General features: G+C 41.7%; 1 protein-coding gene across 7 annotated transcripts in view; it reads left to right on the top strand.

Moving 5' to 3' along the window:
• KLF4 (KLF transcription factor 4) overlaps positions 1-14768 on the top strand; it is a 33734-nt gene extending 18966 nt beyond the window's left edge. Inside the window, exons 1-5 of one of the 7 annotated variants that reach the window (XM_056520403.1) lie at positions 4051-4694; positions 5587-5704; positions 6691-7606; positions 7697-7861; positions 13610-14768. In XM_056520403.1, coding sequence (XP_056376378.1) covers positions 4690-4694; positions 5587-5704; positions 6691-7606; positions 7697-7861; positions 13610-13785 — 1380 coding nt within the window. In that variant the 5' untranslated portion in view covers positions 4051-4689 and the 3' untranslated portion in view covers positions 13786-14768. Of the gene's footprint in view, positions 1-4050; positions 4695-5586; positions 5705-6690; positions 7862-13609 lie in introns of those variants that run through there. The other 6 variants (XM_056520393.1, XM_056520383.1, XM_056520375.1 and 3 more) reach the window with 6 other exon arrangements.
• The last annotated feature ends 1364 nt before the right edge of the window (positions 14769-16132 follow it).

Raw genomic sequence — 16132 nt, 5'->3', positions numbered from 1 at the left:
CTCTATATACAGCAAGTGCCGCCTATATCATAAATCACTCACAGTCTGATGCCAGCAGTCTGATATGTGCAACACCAGACTACTCACTGGACCAGGGTTTTTAGGGTCTCCATTTTCAGCCTGACAGGGGTCAGAAATCAGCATCATAGAAATATACTGAGCTGTAATACCCAATATAGTTAGCTTAAAGCAGTATTCCAGGCAAAACCTTTTTTATATATATATATATATATATATATATATATATATATATATATATATATTTATCAACTTACTCCGGAAAGCTAAACAGATTTGTAAATTACTTCTATTAAAAAATCTTAATTCTTCCAATAGTTATTAGCTTCTAAAGTTTTCTGTCTAACTGCTCAATGATTATGTCACGTCCCGGGAGCTGTGCATGATGGGAGAATATCCCCATAGGAACTGCACAGCTCCGGGGACGTGAGTCATCAGAGAGCAGTTAGACAGAAAACAACAACTCAACTTCAGAAGCTAATAACTATTGGAAGGATTAAGATTTTTTAATAGAAGTCATTTACAAATCTGTTTAACTTTCCGGAGCCAGTTGATGTATATATATTTAAAAAAAAAAGTTTTGGCCTGGAATACCCCTTTAAAAGATTTAAGGACAGGTGACCAGCACATATCACTCAGTGATTAAAACAGAAGATTCTTAGAAGAAAACAAGAAAGTAAGGTGCACGGGGTGCCGTCACCATCACTAGAGTGCATAAAGTTCCCTGCAATCCAGCATGCTGGCATCAAATGGAAGTGCACCACTACAACTAAAGGGCGCACTGCTGTCATCCCCAGAAATTGCCCACAGAGTAGAGCATAAAGGAGAAGTCAGAGGCCCCTATGTTAACTCAGGACATGTGCCCACTACCAGGATCCTTGAAGGACTGGCTGCCATTACCCACACCCCATGAGAGATGCTGGACAGACATAATCAAAAGTGGGTGATGAGAGGCCACTGCAGCACTATCTGGCAGGTACAATCTTCGTCTTTAGGCTATGTTCACAGGGCAGAATTCTGAAAAAAGTATTTCAAAATTCTGCAAAAGCCTGAAAGCTGCAGAATTCCGGCCAAATTAATGCAGACGTTGAATTAAATTCTGCTGTGTGAAAATAGGGAAAAAAAATGCTGTTTGGGGAAGGGGTTAAAATAATACTTTTTGCTAATGCATTCATGTGTAGAAACTTGCAATCAGCTAAAACAGAAAGAGTAATGACTTGTATTGCTGATGTATTGCTATTACAAAGTTGAGAAATAGTTGTATAAAGTACACATTACGATAAAAACAATAAAAGGGCACTGGGTAGATTTAAACAAGATGTATAAGGCTTCTTTCACACTGTGTCTTTTTTTTCCTACTTTGTCTGCCATTAACGTCTGTTATTGTAACGGAGCATAACGGGAGTTATAACCGGCAAAGAGGATCCCATCTCCATAGAGGAAATCACAGAGGTGCCTTGTATAAGTATTCACTCCATTGGACTAAAAAATCTTAATCCTTCCAGTACTTATCAGCTGCTGTATGCTCCAGAGGAAATTCTTTTCTTTTTGAATTTCTTTTCTGTCTGACCACAGTGCTCTCTGCTGACACCTCTGTCCATTTTAGGGACTGTCAAGAGCAGGATAGATTTGTTATGGGGATTTGTTCCTGCTCTGGACAGTTCCTGACATGGACAGAGGTGTCAGCAGAGAGCACTGTGGTCAGACAGAATGAAAATTCAAAAAGAAAAGAACTTCCTCTGTAGTATACAGCAGCTGATAAGTACTGGAAGAATTAAGATTTTAAAATAGAAGTAATTTACACATCTGTTTAACTTTCTGGCACCAGTTCATTAAAAAAAAAAAAAAGTTTTCCACCGGCGTACCCCTTTAAGGTACGTTCACATGCTAGTAACTAGCAGCGGATTTTCCGCTGCGGGAAATCCGCTGCGAGTTATGCTACAATTGATTTAAATCCACAGACAGTCCGCAATAATGTCAGATTTGTGGACTGTCCGCGGTCCCATTCAAATTAATGGTAGCGTAACTCGCAGCAGATTTGCTGCAGCGGAAAATCCGCTGCTAGATACTAGCGTGTGAACGCACCCTTAGGGTGCGTTCACACGTGCATATTTTCTGCTTCGTACCTGTCTCTGCAAATTGCTGAAGGACCCCTGAATGGTGGCTTAACATGTGCCTGCTCAGAGTGGCAAAACGCCGCTATGAGCAGACACACTGTGATGTGTGAGTCGCAGCGCGCATGCGCAGTATACTCGCACAGCGCAGCTGCTCTCTGCCTAGCTCATGGAGCAGGGGGAGCGGCCGCGATTTGTGCGAGTAAGCCGTGCATGCGCAGCAATTCCCACATCGCTTCAGTGTGTCTGCTCAGAGTGGCCTATTGCCACTCCGAACAAGCACATGTAAAACCACCATGCAGGGGTGCTTTAGCCGCGGATCTGCAGCGTAAAATATACTTGGGTCCGCTCGTGTGAACGTACCCTTAAGTTAGTTTTGGCTGGAGTTCTCCTTTAATATAGTGCCATTGTTCACTGTCCCCCTGCCATTCATAACTGTGCAGTATTAGAATGAGACCTGGCGGCAGGAGTCTCGGTCTGATATTGCACAGTTACAGGGGAGGACCATCAAAACGGTGCTATATTGAATTATTGAAGTCGACCATAGGTTTAATGATTAAAAATGTCTTTAGTACACAGTGCTGCACTATGGTCATTTATCATATTGTGTAGCAGTTACATTTTAAAGCGTTACTGTCAGTTGAAAAAACTTTCTAAAGACACCCGCTGCCATGCGCCCCTACTCCCCAACCTTTCTACTCCATGGACCAGTGTTTCCCAACAAGGGTGCCTCTAGTTCTTACAAAACTACTAGAGATGAGCGAACTTACAGTAAAGTCGATTCGTCACGAACTTCTTGGCTCGGCGGTTGCTGACTTTTCCTGCATAAATTAGTTCAGCTTTCCGATGCTCCGGTGGGCTGGAAAAGTGGATACAGTCATAGGAAAGAGTCTCCTAGGATTGTATCCACCTTTTCCAGCCCACGGGAGCACCTGAAAGCTGAACTAATTTATGCAGAAAAAGCCAGCAACTGCCAAGCCGAGAAGTTCGTGACGAATCGAATTTACTGTAAGTTCGCTCATCTCTAAAAACTACAACTCCCTGCATACTCAGGCGGTCTGTGCATGCAGGGAATTGTAGTTTTGCAACAGCTGGAAGGACACTGGTTGGGAAACACTGCCTTAGACTTATGCAGTGAAAGAGCCGGATTTGACTGACAGCTTTGGCGCACTTTGCCCGGATGTAACTCGCCGTCGCAGTGGGTCTCAGGACTGAGACCTAGTGCTATCTAAACTTTTGAAATGTGACGGTGACGCTTCAATAAACTTCTGACGTCATAATTTGAGATCAGTGGGCATCCAGCTGCTGAGACCCTCACTGATCACCGGAAGAAGGGGAAGAAGCATGCCCCCAGGCGCTGTGCCGCTCTTTTCTCCTCAGAGTCAGCTGTACATAAACTGTTGGCTTGGAGAATAGAATAAAAGCAGCCCCTTATTCTAGGGATAAGTGAGGGTCTTGAGTCCACTGTCCCTACTGCATGTCAGTTGTGTAGAAATATGTTACACTGTGACCCGGTGCTCCACGTATTGCCTATATTCCTGTATTGAAGTATTCTCCTACACTACGCTAAGTTCCCGCGCGCACCCGTCTCAGGGACTCCCACGTCCGGTTGCGCGCCGTCTCCTAGCAACCAGCTTTGTTTGGCTTTCTAAACAGAGCCGTGACGTCACGAGCCCAACAGCCGCGCCCACCTTCTCAGGCTCCTGTGACTGACGCCGAAGCCGCTACTACCGTCACAGCCAGGGCAGCGCTTGCCAGCCAGCTGCTCTTCTGACGTCACGGCCCTAGGCCGCGCCCTCGTATTGCTCTCTAAGGAGCCTCCCACCTGTGGCCGCGCTGGGTACCTGCTGGCGTTCTCTTCTAGATCAGTGTTTCCTAATCAGGGTGACTCCAGTTGTTGCAAAACTACAACCCCCAGCATGCCCGGACAGCCGTTGGCTGTCCGGGCATGCTGGGGGTTGTAGTTTTGCAACAGCTGGAGGCATCTTGGTTGGGAAACACTGTTCTAGATTGAGCCCTAGTCACATGATAACCGTTTTAACGTTTACCCTATTAACAAAAGTAGCGAGCGCCTCTAGCGGCCACATTTGTGAAAGGACGGAACGCTAGTGACAGTTTAGGGGGAAAAAAAATGGGCGGGAATCTGGGGGATTGTTATGAAGGGACTCGGGGCGGGAAATGGGTGTGGCTTAGAGCGTGGGCACGCTTGTCATTCCCGCCCCCCATTTATAAGGCTTGTCAGCCGCGGCGGCCGCTCGCAGTGACGGAGAACACAAGGTTGGGGAGAGACGCGGGAGGCGGTGCTCATGGCAGCAGCTGGCGGGGATCCCCGGACGATGTTATGTATGACGGGCTGGAGTGAAGGAATCCCTGGAGCCGCGCTTCACCCTGCATTATCTAATCACTAGTGTCTAGTCCGCAGTGTCCGTGTGGAAGCTGCAGCCTCTATGGACGATCTCCCATAAACTTGTGTCCCGTGTGGATTTGTTTGGTCTTGCTGTGTCTTATGTGGACGTAGCTGTTCTCACCTCTCCCAAGACGAGCTCTGCTGAGGTTCATGAGGTAGGTGTGAACAGGACAGATTTACCTATATGCCGATACGTTTTTAGGTGTTTATACATTACTGATCATCTGGCAGGTTACATTTGCATATGTGCAGATTATAGTTTTTAGGTGTTTATACATTACTGATCATCTGGCAGGTTACATTTGCATATGTGCAGATTATAGTTTTCAGGTGTTTATACATTACTGATCATCTGGCAGGTTACATTTGCATATGTGCAGATTATAGGTATTAGGTGTTTATACATTACTGATCATCTGGCATGTTATATATATGTGTGCAGGTAGTTTTTGGGTGTTTGTACATTACTGATCATGTGGCAGGTTACATGCATATGTGCAGATTATAGTTTTTAGGTGTTTATACATTACTGATCATCTGACAGGTTATATATATGTGCAGATAGTTTTTGGGTGTTTATACCTTACTGATCTGGCAGATTACATATGCAGATTAGTTTTTAGGTGTTTAAACATTACTGATCATCTGGCAGGTTACATTTGCATATGTGCAGATTATAGTTTTTAGGTGTTTATATGTTACTGATCATCTGGCAGGTTATATTTGCATATGATAGTTTTTAGGTGTTTATACATTACTGATCATCTGGCAGGTTACATTTGCAAATAGTTTTTAGGTGTTTATACATTACTTATCTGGCAGGTTACATTTGCATATGTGCAGATGACAGTTTTTAGATGTTTGTACATTATTCATTATCTAGCAGTAGCTGATCACCTGGTCAGTCATGCTGAGACTTGTAGTTACCCTGCATATATTACCAAGGGTTTAGTGCTAGTATTTGGCCTCTTTGCTTATTGCTGTCATGCCATCATAGTGCATGTATGTGTCTGCAGTGTGATGTGACTGTTGTGTATCTGTGCCCAGGCAGCCGCCCAGTGAGTGTGACATGGCTCTCAGCGGGACCTTACTGCCATCCATCTCCACCTTTACAGCGGGGACCCCGGGCAAGGACAAAGTGTTGAGACAGGCAAGTGTTGGCCACGTGAGTATCCTAAAGAGGATAACCCTATCCTTCCCTCCCATGCCTTCCCTGAGTATCCTAAAGAGGATAACCCTATCCTTCCCTCCCATGCCTTGCCTAACCATAGTGAGCTACAGCTGGCGCTGGGAAAGTTCTTGTGCCAGGCTCTGGTGCAATCTTTGACCAGGCTATGTGGACACTTTGTAGTCACCAGACTGGCTATAAAGAATGCGCTACTAGAATCAGGTTTGTGTGTACATAAAGTTTTATGTCCGGTTTGTTACATCTATAGCAGAACAGTCCTTTCTGGTCATAGAATGTTCTTGTCATCTCCCATTCAGGACTCTTACGTCCTGGGTTAATTCATTCTAAAACATCATCTGTGTGTCCCCCAACCTGTGGTTCTCCAGCAAAAGTACCATTGTCATGCAGTAATGATGGGAGTTGTAGTTATGCAGCAGCTGGAGAGCCGCAGGTTGGGGGACACTGCTGCTACACATGGGTTGACAGGTTTGACATTTAGCACCCACTCCGCACATTCTGCACAGAAGCCTCAGTAGTGAGCTCTGCTTCATCCATCTCAGCTGGCTTACATGGAATTCTAGTTCTAACTTCAGAAAAAAAAGTTTTGACTTTGTCCTGCTCCCCTCCTTTTCACTATGGCACAGTTATTGCTTTTGCATTACAGAGCTTTGCTGTTCAGTGCCTGCATCTTACTCATCTCCTTGTGATAGCGTTCAGATGGAAAATAGAAGGGGCTCTGTCTGGCGTTATCTTAGAAACCAGTGTACACATTAATTTTCCTAAAGGGGAAATGTTAAAATAGAAAGGAAATGCCAAATGCACATTAACTGTTGTCTAGTTGACGCTTGTAAGGACCAAATCTAATATAAGGTTGTTACCTGTTTGCAGAATTGTCATGTACTTGACAAATTTCAGCTTTTTTTTAAGCCGTCCTGTATTTGGTAGCTGTGTTATTAAGGAAGCTGTCTTACTTTTTCCTACAGAGGTGGAGAGAAGAGCTGTCCCACATGAAAAGGCATCCCGTACTTAACCAGTCTCAGTCTCGGCCCTATGATGGTGTAGAGGGACACTCTACAGCTTTGGGGTCTCGCAGAGATCAAGAAGAATTCAATGAGCTGCTGGACTTTGATTTTATACTGTCTAATTCTCTCATTCATCAGGAGTCTATGGTGGCTTCTTCCTCATCGTCTTCCTCTGCTACTGCCTCATCACCTCCACCTGCAGTATCACTACCAGACAGCATGTCTGGCGCTCTCTCGCCACCTGCCAACTGTAATTTTACATACCAGCTACCTTGCCCCCAGGAAGCATCTGGAGGCACCACCCTTATATACAGTCCTAGGGAATCCACTGTGCCAAACCCCACTTTTAACCTGGCGGATATAAATGATGTGTCTCCATCTGGTGGATTTGTGGCTGAGCTTTTGAGACCTGACTTGGACCCGGTTTATATGCAGCAAGCACAGACTAGTCTCCAAGGCAAATTTGTATTAAAGGCTGCAGTGGACATGAGTGATTATGGCCAGCCAGTCAGTGTTAGGAAGGGTGGTTCTGGCATGGACAGTCCCATGGTATATACTAGCCATCAGCTACCAAGGATGTGTCAAAAGATCAAGCAGGAACCACCTGCACCTTGTGCTATCTCCTGCCAAATGGATGGACAAGGTCAGCAGTCACAAGGGCAGCATGACTTCCAAGTGGGAAGGGTGCTGCCAAGCAGGACTAACCAACCTTTGTCCCCAGATGAGCTAATGGTAAGAGATTGCCATGCATCCCCTCAGGCATTAAGCCACCCATCTCTGTCAATACCTCCTGGCTACCATACTTCTGCAAGTTTTCCTCATTTTTCACCTGACCAGCAGCAGTCCCAGCTGCCTCCAACTCAGCTTCAGTATCAAGGTCAGTCTTATCTAAATCTTTTTGAAGAACCTTTAAACTTTCAACTATTGAAACAAGAAGTGATGCTGACTCCACCCTCTTCACCTCTAGAGCTTTTAACCCCCGGCAGCTGTATGTCAGAAGATGTTAAGCCCAAGAGGGGTCGCAAGTCCTGGCCCAGGAAAAGAACAGCAACTCACACGTGTGAGTATGCAGGCTGTGGAAAGACCTACACCAAAAGTTCACATCTAAAGGCCCATCTGCGCACACATACAGGTATGATAGTGTATCCTCTCACTACAAATTTGGGGTGCTATAGTTTTTGGTAATGGCTAGTTCATATAGCAAAATGTTACAAAACACAAGTGTACTTTGCATAAACATCTGTGCCCACAGTCCTCTGCTTCCTTCTGGAGACTATTTATAATGTTGGGTTTTGTGGTTTTACTCTTGGCAAAACTTTAGGCATATTACAGAGTAAAGCATAAAAAGAGCCTATAAAGTAAAAGAATACATTTTCTACAAATAGTTTACATCAAGGATGCAAAGTGGTCACAGATCTGAACCTGAACAGCAAGTTTCCATTTTGGGTCTGTAAACACGAAGTCTAAAAATGTTTGTGTATATGCAAATATGCGCATGTTCTACCTTTTGGCCATTGGTCACCGTCGGCTGGGGAAAAAAAATCCACATATATTTATTTTTAATTGCACTTTTAAAGTTGGTGAAAACATAAAAAAAAATTAAGATTATTAATGAAGATATGTCATACTTGTTCTGGTTTATCACTTTTCTTCTTTTTAGGTTGCGTTCTAAAGTTCAGGTTTTAATTGCAATTAATAATAAAACCTACTGCCAGGTGATTTACGATTGAGCCAGGGACCAGTTGGAGTGTACAGCGCTGTGGGATCTGTGTGTGCTTTATACAGAACAATAATTATTATAAAGAACTATTATTACTACTACTAAAGGGAAGACTTGTAAAGGAAACAGTGAAACTTCTCTCTTAAATTCAAGTCCTGGCTTTCTAGTCAGTTGCATTTAAAACCTGACTGTGTGAACATAGCCTCAAATTCTCCTCTTGCCATTTGTTAGAACACTTATTTTAGACCTAAATAATTTCTCAAATTTACACAATCAGTCCTTATATAATCATATGATCTCTCCCAAAAATAGGAAACTCATTAAAATGTTTTTGTTAATTAAACTTAACTCATAAATTGGTTTTCTAAAATGTTTGAAAGATGGCACGCGGAAGTATGTGTCAGTAAAGTGTAGTTTGTTTGTTTTTTACGGCGGAGATTCATCTTTTGGTTACTGTCACAAAGCTTTTACACATACAATATAGTAAAGTTTTCTGTTTTTATCTTTTTATTCTAAATATTTACATAATCTTTGAGAAGAAGCAAAGCCCTGGTGGCACAGTCATGGTTTGTTGAAGTAGGGGGCTTATTTATCAAACAATCTTTAAAATAAGAAAAATACAAAACAACTTCCTATTTGCCTTTTCAATACATCTACATTTGATGATTTTGATATCTCAGGTAAAATGTTTGCCGAGTCTCCCTTACCTGCTCACATTTGGTTAAGGAAAGACTCATCCTGTCTTATGAATTAGTTTGTTTAGATCACCTCTTCCATACTGAGAATGACACAAGAAAGACACCTTGTTTAAATAAAAGCACTCTTTACTAGGGCAGAAAGAGACCCAAGTTTAAATCCCGATTTATGAAACTTTAATGACCTGTTTTCCAACTCTCTGAAATAGCGGAGGGATTCGGAGTTGTTTTTCACACAAGAGCTGCTTGTTCTTTTTATTTCTATTTCTCTTTTGTGCCAGGAGTTGTCAATAAGGGCAGTTAGATATTTGTCACCGACTTTCAAGTGGAAAAACATTTCACAAGGTTTTGAGGTGTGGTTAATGTCTGTGGACCCTGGCCAAGTTTGCAACAAGTTTACCACAGATCAGATTCATTTTTAGAATAGTAGAACATATTTGCAGCTAACAATGAAGACAATGGCTTTGATCTTTTGAGACACTGCCGCAGAAGCCCTGAGGGCCAAGGCCATGATAATTGCAGAAATCCCCACTTGGAAGCAGCGGACTTGTCGGTGTTAAGAACATACCTTAGTAGACTAAGTCTTATTGACGTTCTTGTACAATTCGAAATCCACTGTCTAGCCGTTTCTTGTCACTTTTGTCATGGTAAAACTTTATCCTTAATGCAGAAGTTTTTTAATTTTTTAATTTTTTTTTTTACTTTTTGCTATATAATAAGTGTTCCCATTTCATAAATTGATGGCAAATCCTAATGATAGGCCATCACTTTAAGACTAGGTGTCTGATGTCTTAGACCCCCACATCCCTGCAGAGTGAAAAACAGTGGAGGCAGTGCTACACCAGCGCTGTGTCCACTTTCGTACATCTGATCTTAAGAGGAGTGTCCCAGACATCAGACTGCCACTGATCATAGTGATGGCATGCGCTATTGGTATGCCAGCACTCTAAAATGGTAAACACCCTTTCAAGGCAAAAAGTATTATGCAACTGGGACATTCTTTATTGGTGTACCAATACTAGCTGACCTGTTTTACTTTGCCAAGATCAAATTAAATTTTCCTTATCAAGTTTCAACACTCCTCCATTCTAGACCATTGTAATGGAAAAGTAAACGCCTTACGTTAGTCTTCCCATAAACACAATGACCCAGATTTACTAATGTATCTGCTCCACACTTTTGGCTTCTTCCTGGGTGGTTTTGTCGTATTGTGTATTTACTATTCTTTGCACCATTTGTGTCTCATTTCCTAAATTTTTTTTCCCCCAAACTTACCAAAATGGGGCAGATTGTTCCATAAAACAATCCAGTCAGATTTCTAAAACGAGTTTTCTGAGCATCTATTGCACAGTATAGCACTTTAAATTGCATAAACAAGAAGCATGTTAGCAAGATCAGTCAGTGCTAAAATGACCATAGCCCATGTGTCACACCTTTTGGCTGTCCAAGCAAGCTGGAAGTTGCAGTTTTGCAACAGCAGGAGGCACCCTGGTTGATAAACACTGCTTTAAACATTGGCGTAAGTTTATCAATCTACCTGAAACCAAAACTTTCTGATTTTCCCCACAACAACCAATCATAGCTCAGCATTCATTTTACCAGAGCTTGTCAAGATATATAAGCTGAGCTGTGATTGGTTATGGGCAAAACCAGACCGTTTTAGCTTTAGGCAGATTGATAAACCTGACCTGCATCTATGCAGAACACTTATTTAAATGAAGAGGAGTTTAATTTACTCCCCATTAGATTCACCTTAATATTCCATCTGTTTACCAGGATATCCTCTTCTTACAGTGACTTCATGGCATGAACTGTTGTGTAATGTTGACTATTTATGCAATGCAATTCCCTGTCTGTATGTGGTTTGGGTTATAATGTATCACCATAAGCATGTTGAAACAAACATACCTTTACAACAGTTACCTGAATAAGGTTTAACGCCTGGATTTCTACCTGATCTCCCCCCCCCCCCCCTTTTTTTTTTGTTTGTTTATTGGGTTACTCTGTCTGGTAAAAAAAAAAAAAAAAAAAAAATGCTGCAGAAGAATATAGCATTGCTTAACAGTCTGTCTCAATTTTTAAACCACCAAAATCCTGGTTGTACTTAATGGCTAAGAAGTTGCTCAGTTCTACAGTTCCCAGAATGCACTGCTTTCCCTCTGCTCTGTCTACCCACTCTGCCAACTCCCCTCCCACAGCACTCCTACCAGTTCCCTCCCCATAGCTGTTGCAGAACATTGAATGTATTCATTCTCTGTCTGCTCCTCTGCCGGTGGTATCATTTATCTCAAGGCAGCATCTTGTAATGCACCTCATTCTAATTGTCCTAATAAAGATATATATGTGTATGACACTGAGATGGTAATGTAGCTGTTGGGGCTGGTCAGAGTTGATGACATCACTCAGGGGACCTAGTTAGAGTTTAGACAAGATCCAGCCAAGCCCCCTGAGACAGAAGAGGATGATGTGTTATCTCGGGACAGAGGGAGGAGCAAAAACATACTAAAAGCAGACGCACAGGGCTACCGGGCTGCAGCGAAGATGTCAGCCACTGGAGTGAGCTCTCGGCTTCTATTCATGCACAGTCCAGCCTTCAAACCTTACTTCACACACAGGGCTGTGGCCGAGTAGCCCTGTGTCTGTTCGTAGCAGAATCCACAGCATAAAATACATTGTGGATATGGTGTGTGACCCTGCCCAACTCATAACAAAAACATAGGCCCATGTTGTAAGCAATAGGTGTGAAATTACTACTCCTGGACATGTAGGCCATGGAAAAATGATTTTATTTACTTTTCACATAACAGAATAAGTAGAAAAGAAGTCAGCTATGTTGCTGAACCAGAGACTGCTGCAGCTAGAAAAAGGGCTGTGCAACTTGTAATTTGTGAAAAACTGCCTTCTCAACAACTAGGGGGCGCTTCACAATTTGGGCAGCAAATTTATTACATTTTCTTTTGCAGAGATGACCTCTTTAGAATAGACATTTTGCATTGTTGTATTTAGAGTTAGGGTGAATTCACATTAATTAGATTTGTTGCAGAAATTTCTGTAATTGTCGTATTCATCTCAAATATGCTGTTCTAATGAATGGAACTGATTATTAGATGTAGAACGTTCTGTAACAGATCTACTGAATGTGAACTTGCCCTTAATGTTCTTGAGCACAGTAAGGGGATTAGTGTTTGTTAAATTGTATTCTTCCTCATGATGCCGAGAGCCATAATATGCTGCATTGAGATGTGTATACCTCCCTAAAATATGTTTTTAAAGGGGTTATCCGGGAGTGGGGGGGGGGGGGGGGAGCGGGACTATGCCCATTGTGTAGTATATAAAAAAAAAAAGTTAACCTTTACTCACCTCCAGCAGTGCCTCTGCTGTACTACTCCAGGCCCTGGTGCGATCCTCTTCCTGAGCTGCAGCGTGATGTGTCGGGCCCTGAAAGCACCCATATATATATAATTTTTTTTTTTTTTTTTTTTTTTTTAAATATTTTACACAATGGGCATAGTTGACACCCCCCCCCCCCCCCTCCTGCCAGATAACACTATTCTGGTCGTATCTCATTTATACACTGCCCTTCTAGTAAACCTCATTTTTGCACATATACAAGACCCCTAAATAAGATAATTGGTTATTTAGTAAATGGACTCTAGTAGCAGATGTACAGTTGTGTCAAAGCCTTACCATTTTCGTAATCTCTGCTTGCTGTTAGTGAATGGAAACCTAATTCACCTTTTGTAAGCAGAGTACAGAGCTCTGTTACACCTTAGCAGCCATGCTCATGTGTCACTTGAAGGCAACCGTCTACTGATTGCAAGTAGAGATCTTTAACATAAAGAATATAAAATTACGGTAAATAAAAGTGCTAAACATTTCATTATACAATGATGCTATTTTATGTCTACAAAACTAAGACCCTGTTGAAGCATTGATTACCATTGCACCCCTAGGGAAAGCCATATAATGCTTGTTCAGGACCTACAAAAATGTTTTACATTAAATGATGATCTACATCAGTGGGTCATTTATTTATTGCTGATTGTGTGTGAGTTCACACATGTGGCAGAGTTGTTGAAGAAAAATCCATTCCATTTATCTAAGTGGAGTCATTTCAGATTAATAGAACAGTTGCAGAGATGTCTGCAACAAATCTGCCGTGTGTGAATTCACCCTTTAGATGTTCTGTGAATGTGGACTGTACATATACCAGCCCACAGACCCAAGGTAGTTTGTGTTGCAAATGTCAAAGTGCAGATAAACTGGTTTGACTTGTCTGGTTTATGACAAGTGAAGTGAGCCATACCAGTCTTTATTACAGACCGTGTATTATGTGACAAAACCAAATAAATCTGGCAGCTTCATCTAAACAGTCCCCGTGTTTTACATTGTTTTTATAGTGGACTTGCAGTATGTATTGCTATACTGTTTGAATAATTCATCACTGTCTACTTTTTCCCCATAGGTGAAAAGCCATACCACTGTGACTGGGAAGGCTGTGGGTGGAAATTTGCTCGCTCTGATGAACTGACACGCCACTACCGGAAACACACTGGTCATCGGCCTTTCCAGTGTCAAAGGTGTGACCGCGCTTTCTCTAGGTCAGACCACCTTGCCTTGCACATGAAAAGGCACTTCTGAGTGCATGAAGTAGTCACAGACCCAATACTGCCACAGGATTTTCAGTATTTATAGTACACACAATACATGGAGATGGGAGGAAAACAAATATAAGCACTACAAGCTGCCATGTGTTGTGAAAAGACTTGGGAGTCTCAATTGACTGCATCACCATTCTCGATTACATGCCTGAGAACATACCATTTTAATGAACACTTTCTATAAGAGAATATTGTCTTTGACTTCAATCATTCCATTGTTGGATAAAACTGGACATTTTTGTTTATTGACTATATCTCAAGGGTCAATGACTGGAAAAAATAGTGGTTGCACTCTTACCAGGTGTCCTATATAGGCCCACCTGCTGCTGTCTTCTCATCCAGCTCCACCAGCCAGGTGAAGGGCTTACATGTTCTTCTGATGAGTAAACCTCTGGTTACCGAATGAAATGTGTAACATACAAGGAAGACTGAATTTCTTTTCATTCCATGCAAAACTCTAACAAGTGTGCATTTTCACACACATAGTAAAATAAAGCTAATAAAATGCTGGTTGAAGGAATAAAGTCATATTAGCTAAAGGTGCTTAAAGGCTCATACTTTAAAGGTACCAAAGATTGAAGCCAAAGTTCTCAAACTGCTGCATATTTGACAAGGAAACCTAGTTTGTCTTCCGATCCTTTTTTTTTATTTTCTTGAATTGACCAAAGTCAGGTGTGTAAACCTGATTTATTTAGATAAAATGTTTGTATATGCAGACAGTATGTGATGCACTGTGGTTTCTGTGTGCAATAATGTGTACAATGGTCTACTTCCACATATGCCTTACCCAGAACAAATGTCTTGTGTTTTCTATATAGGACTTTACATATAAAATATGTAATATAAATTTATGACAACTTCTATTTTGTATATTTGTAAACTATGAAGTAAATTGAACTTTTTTGGAGTTTGTATTTTCCCTATTCATTAAGTTTTAAATAAACCTATATTTTATTTGGCGGATTATTTGCACTAATTCCGATATTTAGGATGTCTTTGTTTTTTTGATGGGAGTTTCCATGGTCAATATTGTAATTTGAAACAATAGGTCTTATTTATCAAAACTTTCCACCCATGTCAACCAGTCATAGGTTTGTTTTACATGGGGTGATTATGGGCCAAATTAACTTTTGTTTCTGATAATTGACCTGTTTAAGGGTATGTTCACATGCATGTTCGAAATTCCGCACAGATTCCATTCAGCAAAGTTGCTAAGGAATTTTGGCAGAATTCTGTCTTCTTTAAAAAGAATTTTGCCGAAATTTAACACCATTGAATTCAATGGGATTTCTCTGTGGAATTTCACAAAATAGAAGACTGGGCTTATATTTTTGCAGAAAGCAGAATTTCTGCAGCGGAATGCTTGCTGTGGAAATTCCACTGTGTGAATGGAACAGCGGAATCCCATTAAAGTGAATGTACAGTAAATTTCAGCGATCATAGTCTAAGGCTTTGTTTCCACTTGACAGTTTTTTTCTTTTTTTTTGGAAAACTGCTGCTGCAGTTTTTGAGCCACAGTAGATCAGTGGGAAGGAGAAGTAGAAGTCATTCCTTTTTGAATTGTCCATTTCTTTTGGATCCACTTCTGGCTTTGGCTCAAACTGCTAAGTGGAAACAAAGTCTTAAAAGGGCCAGACATCCTCAGCCGACAAACATAGCGCTTGTTCATCGGATGATCCTATTGTTAATGCAGGTCTAAAAATCCTGGGCCACAAAGCTTCCTGTATAAATGATGTGAAGCCCTGCCTGTCAGCTGTGTAACAGACTTCGTAACCAAATGCTGATTTTACTCTAAATTGGTGCTCTTTTTAAGTGTGTGTGTGTGTGTATGTGTGTATATGTATATGTGTATATATGTGTGTGTGTATGTATGTGTATGTGTATATGTATGTGTGTATATATGTATATATATGAATTTTTGCTGGAATTGTAGAAAGAAAGCTATACTTGCCTACCCCTGGTCCCACTGCAGCTCCGATATGGCTTCTGGTCCCCACTGTTAGTCTCTTCTACCTACATTTGAGAAGAAAGCTTAGAGCAGAATCTGGCTGCATCCCATCCCAGTGATTGGCTGAGCGTGCAGTTCTTGCTACAAGCTCTGGCCTCCGAGGCAGATAGAAGAGACAAGGACCAAAATATGCAAAACAGCCCTAACGATTCATAATTAAGGAGAAAAGAACTAATCCCACCCCTGAATCTGTCACCCACACTATCCTGTTGGTGCAGACTTGATGCAGGTGACCCTGCTTACAAGGGTGTTTACCTTTCTTTTCTATGCCCCCCATTCCAGAGCTGTTGGGGAAAATGTATAAATGTAAACAAGTTGT

Source organism: Hyla sarda, chromosome 1 (assembly GCF_029499605.1).
Source record: "Hyla sarda isolate aHylSar1 chromosome 1, aHylSar1.hap1, whole genome shotgun sequence".
NCBI lineage: Eukaryota > Metazoa > Chordata > Amphibia > Anura > Hylidae > Hyla > Hyla sarda.
The sequence above is the reverse complement of the archived record's forward strand: the minus strand, read 5'-3'. Positions and strand labels throughout refer to the sequence as shown.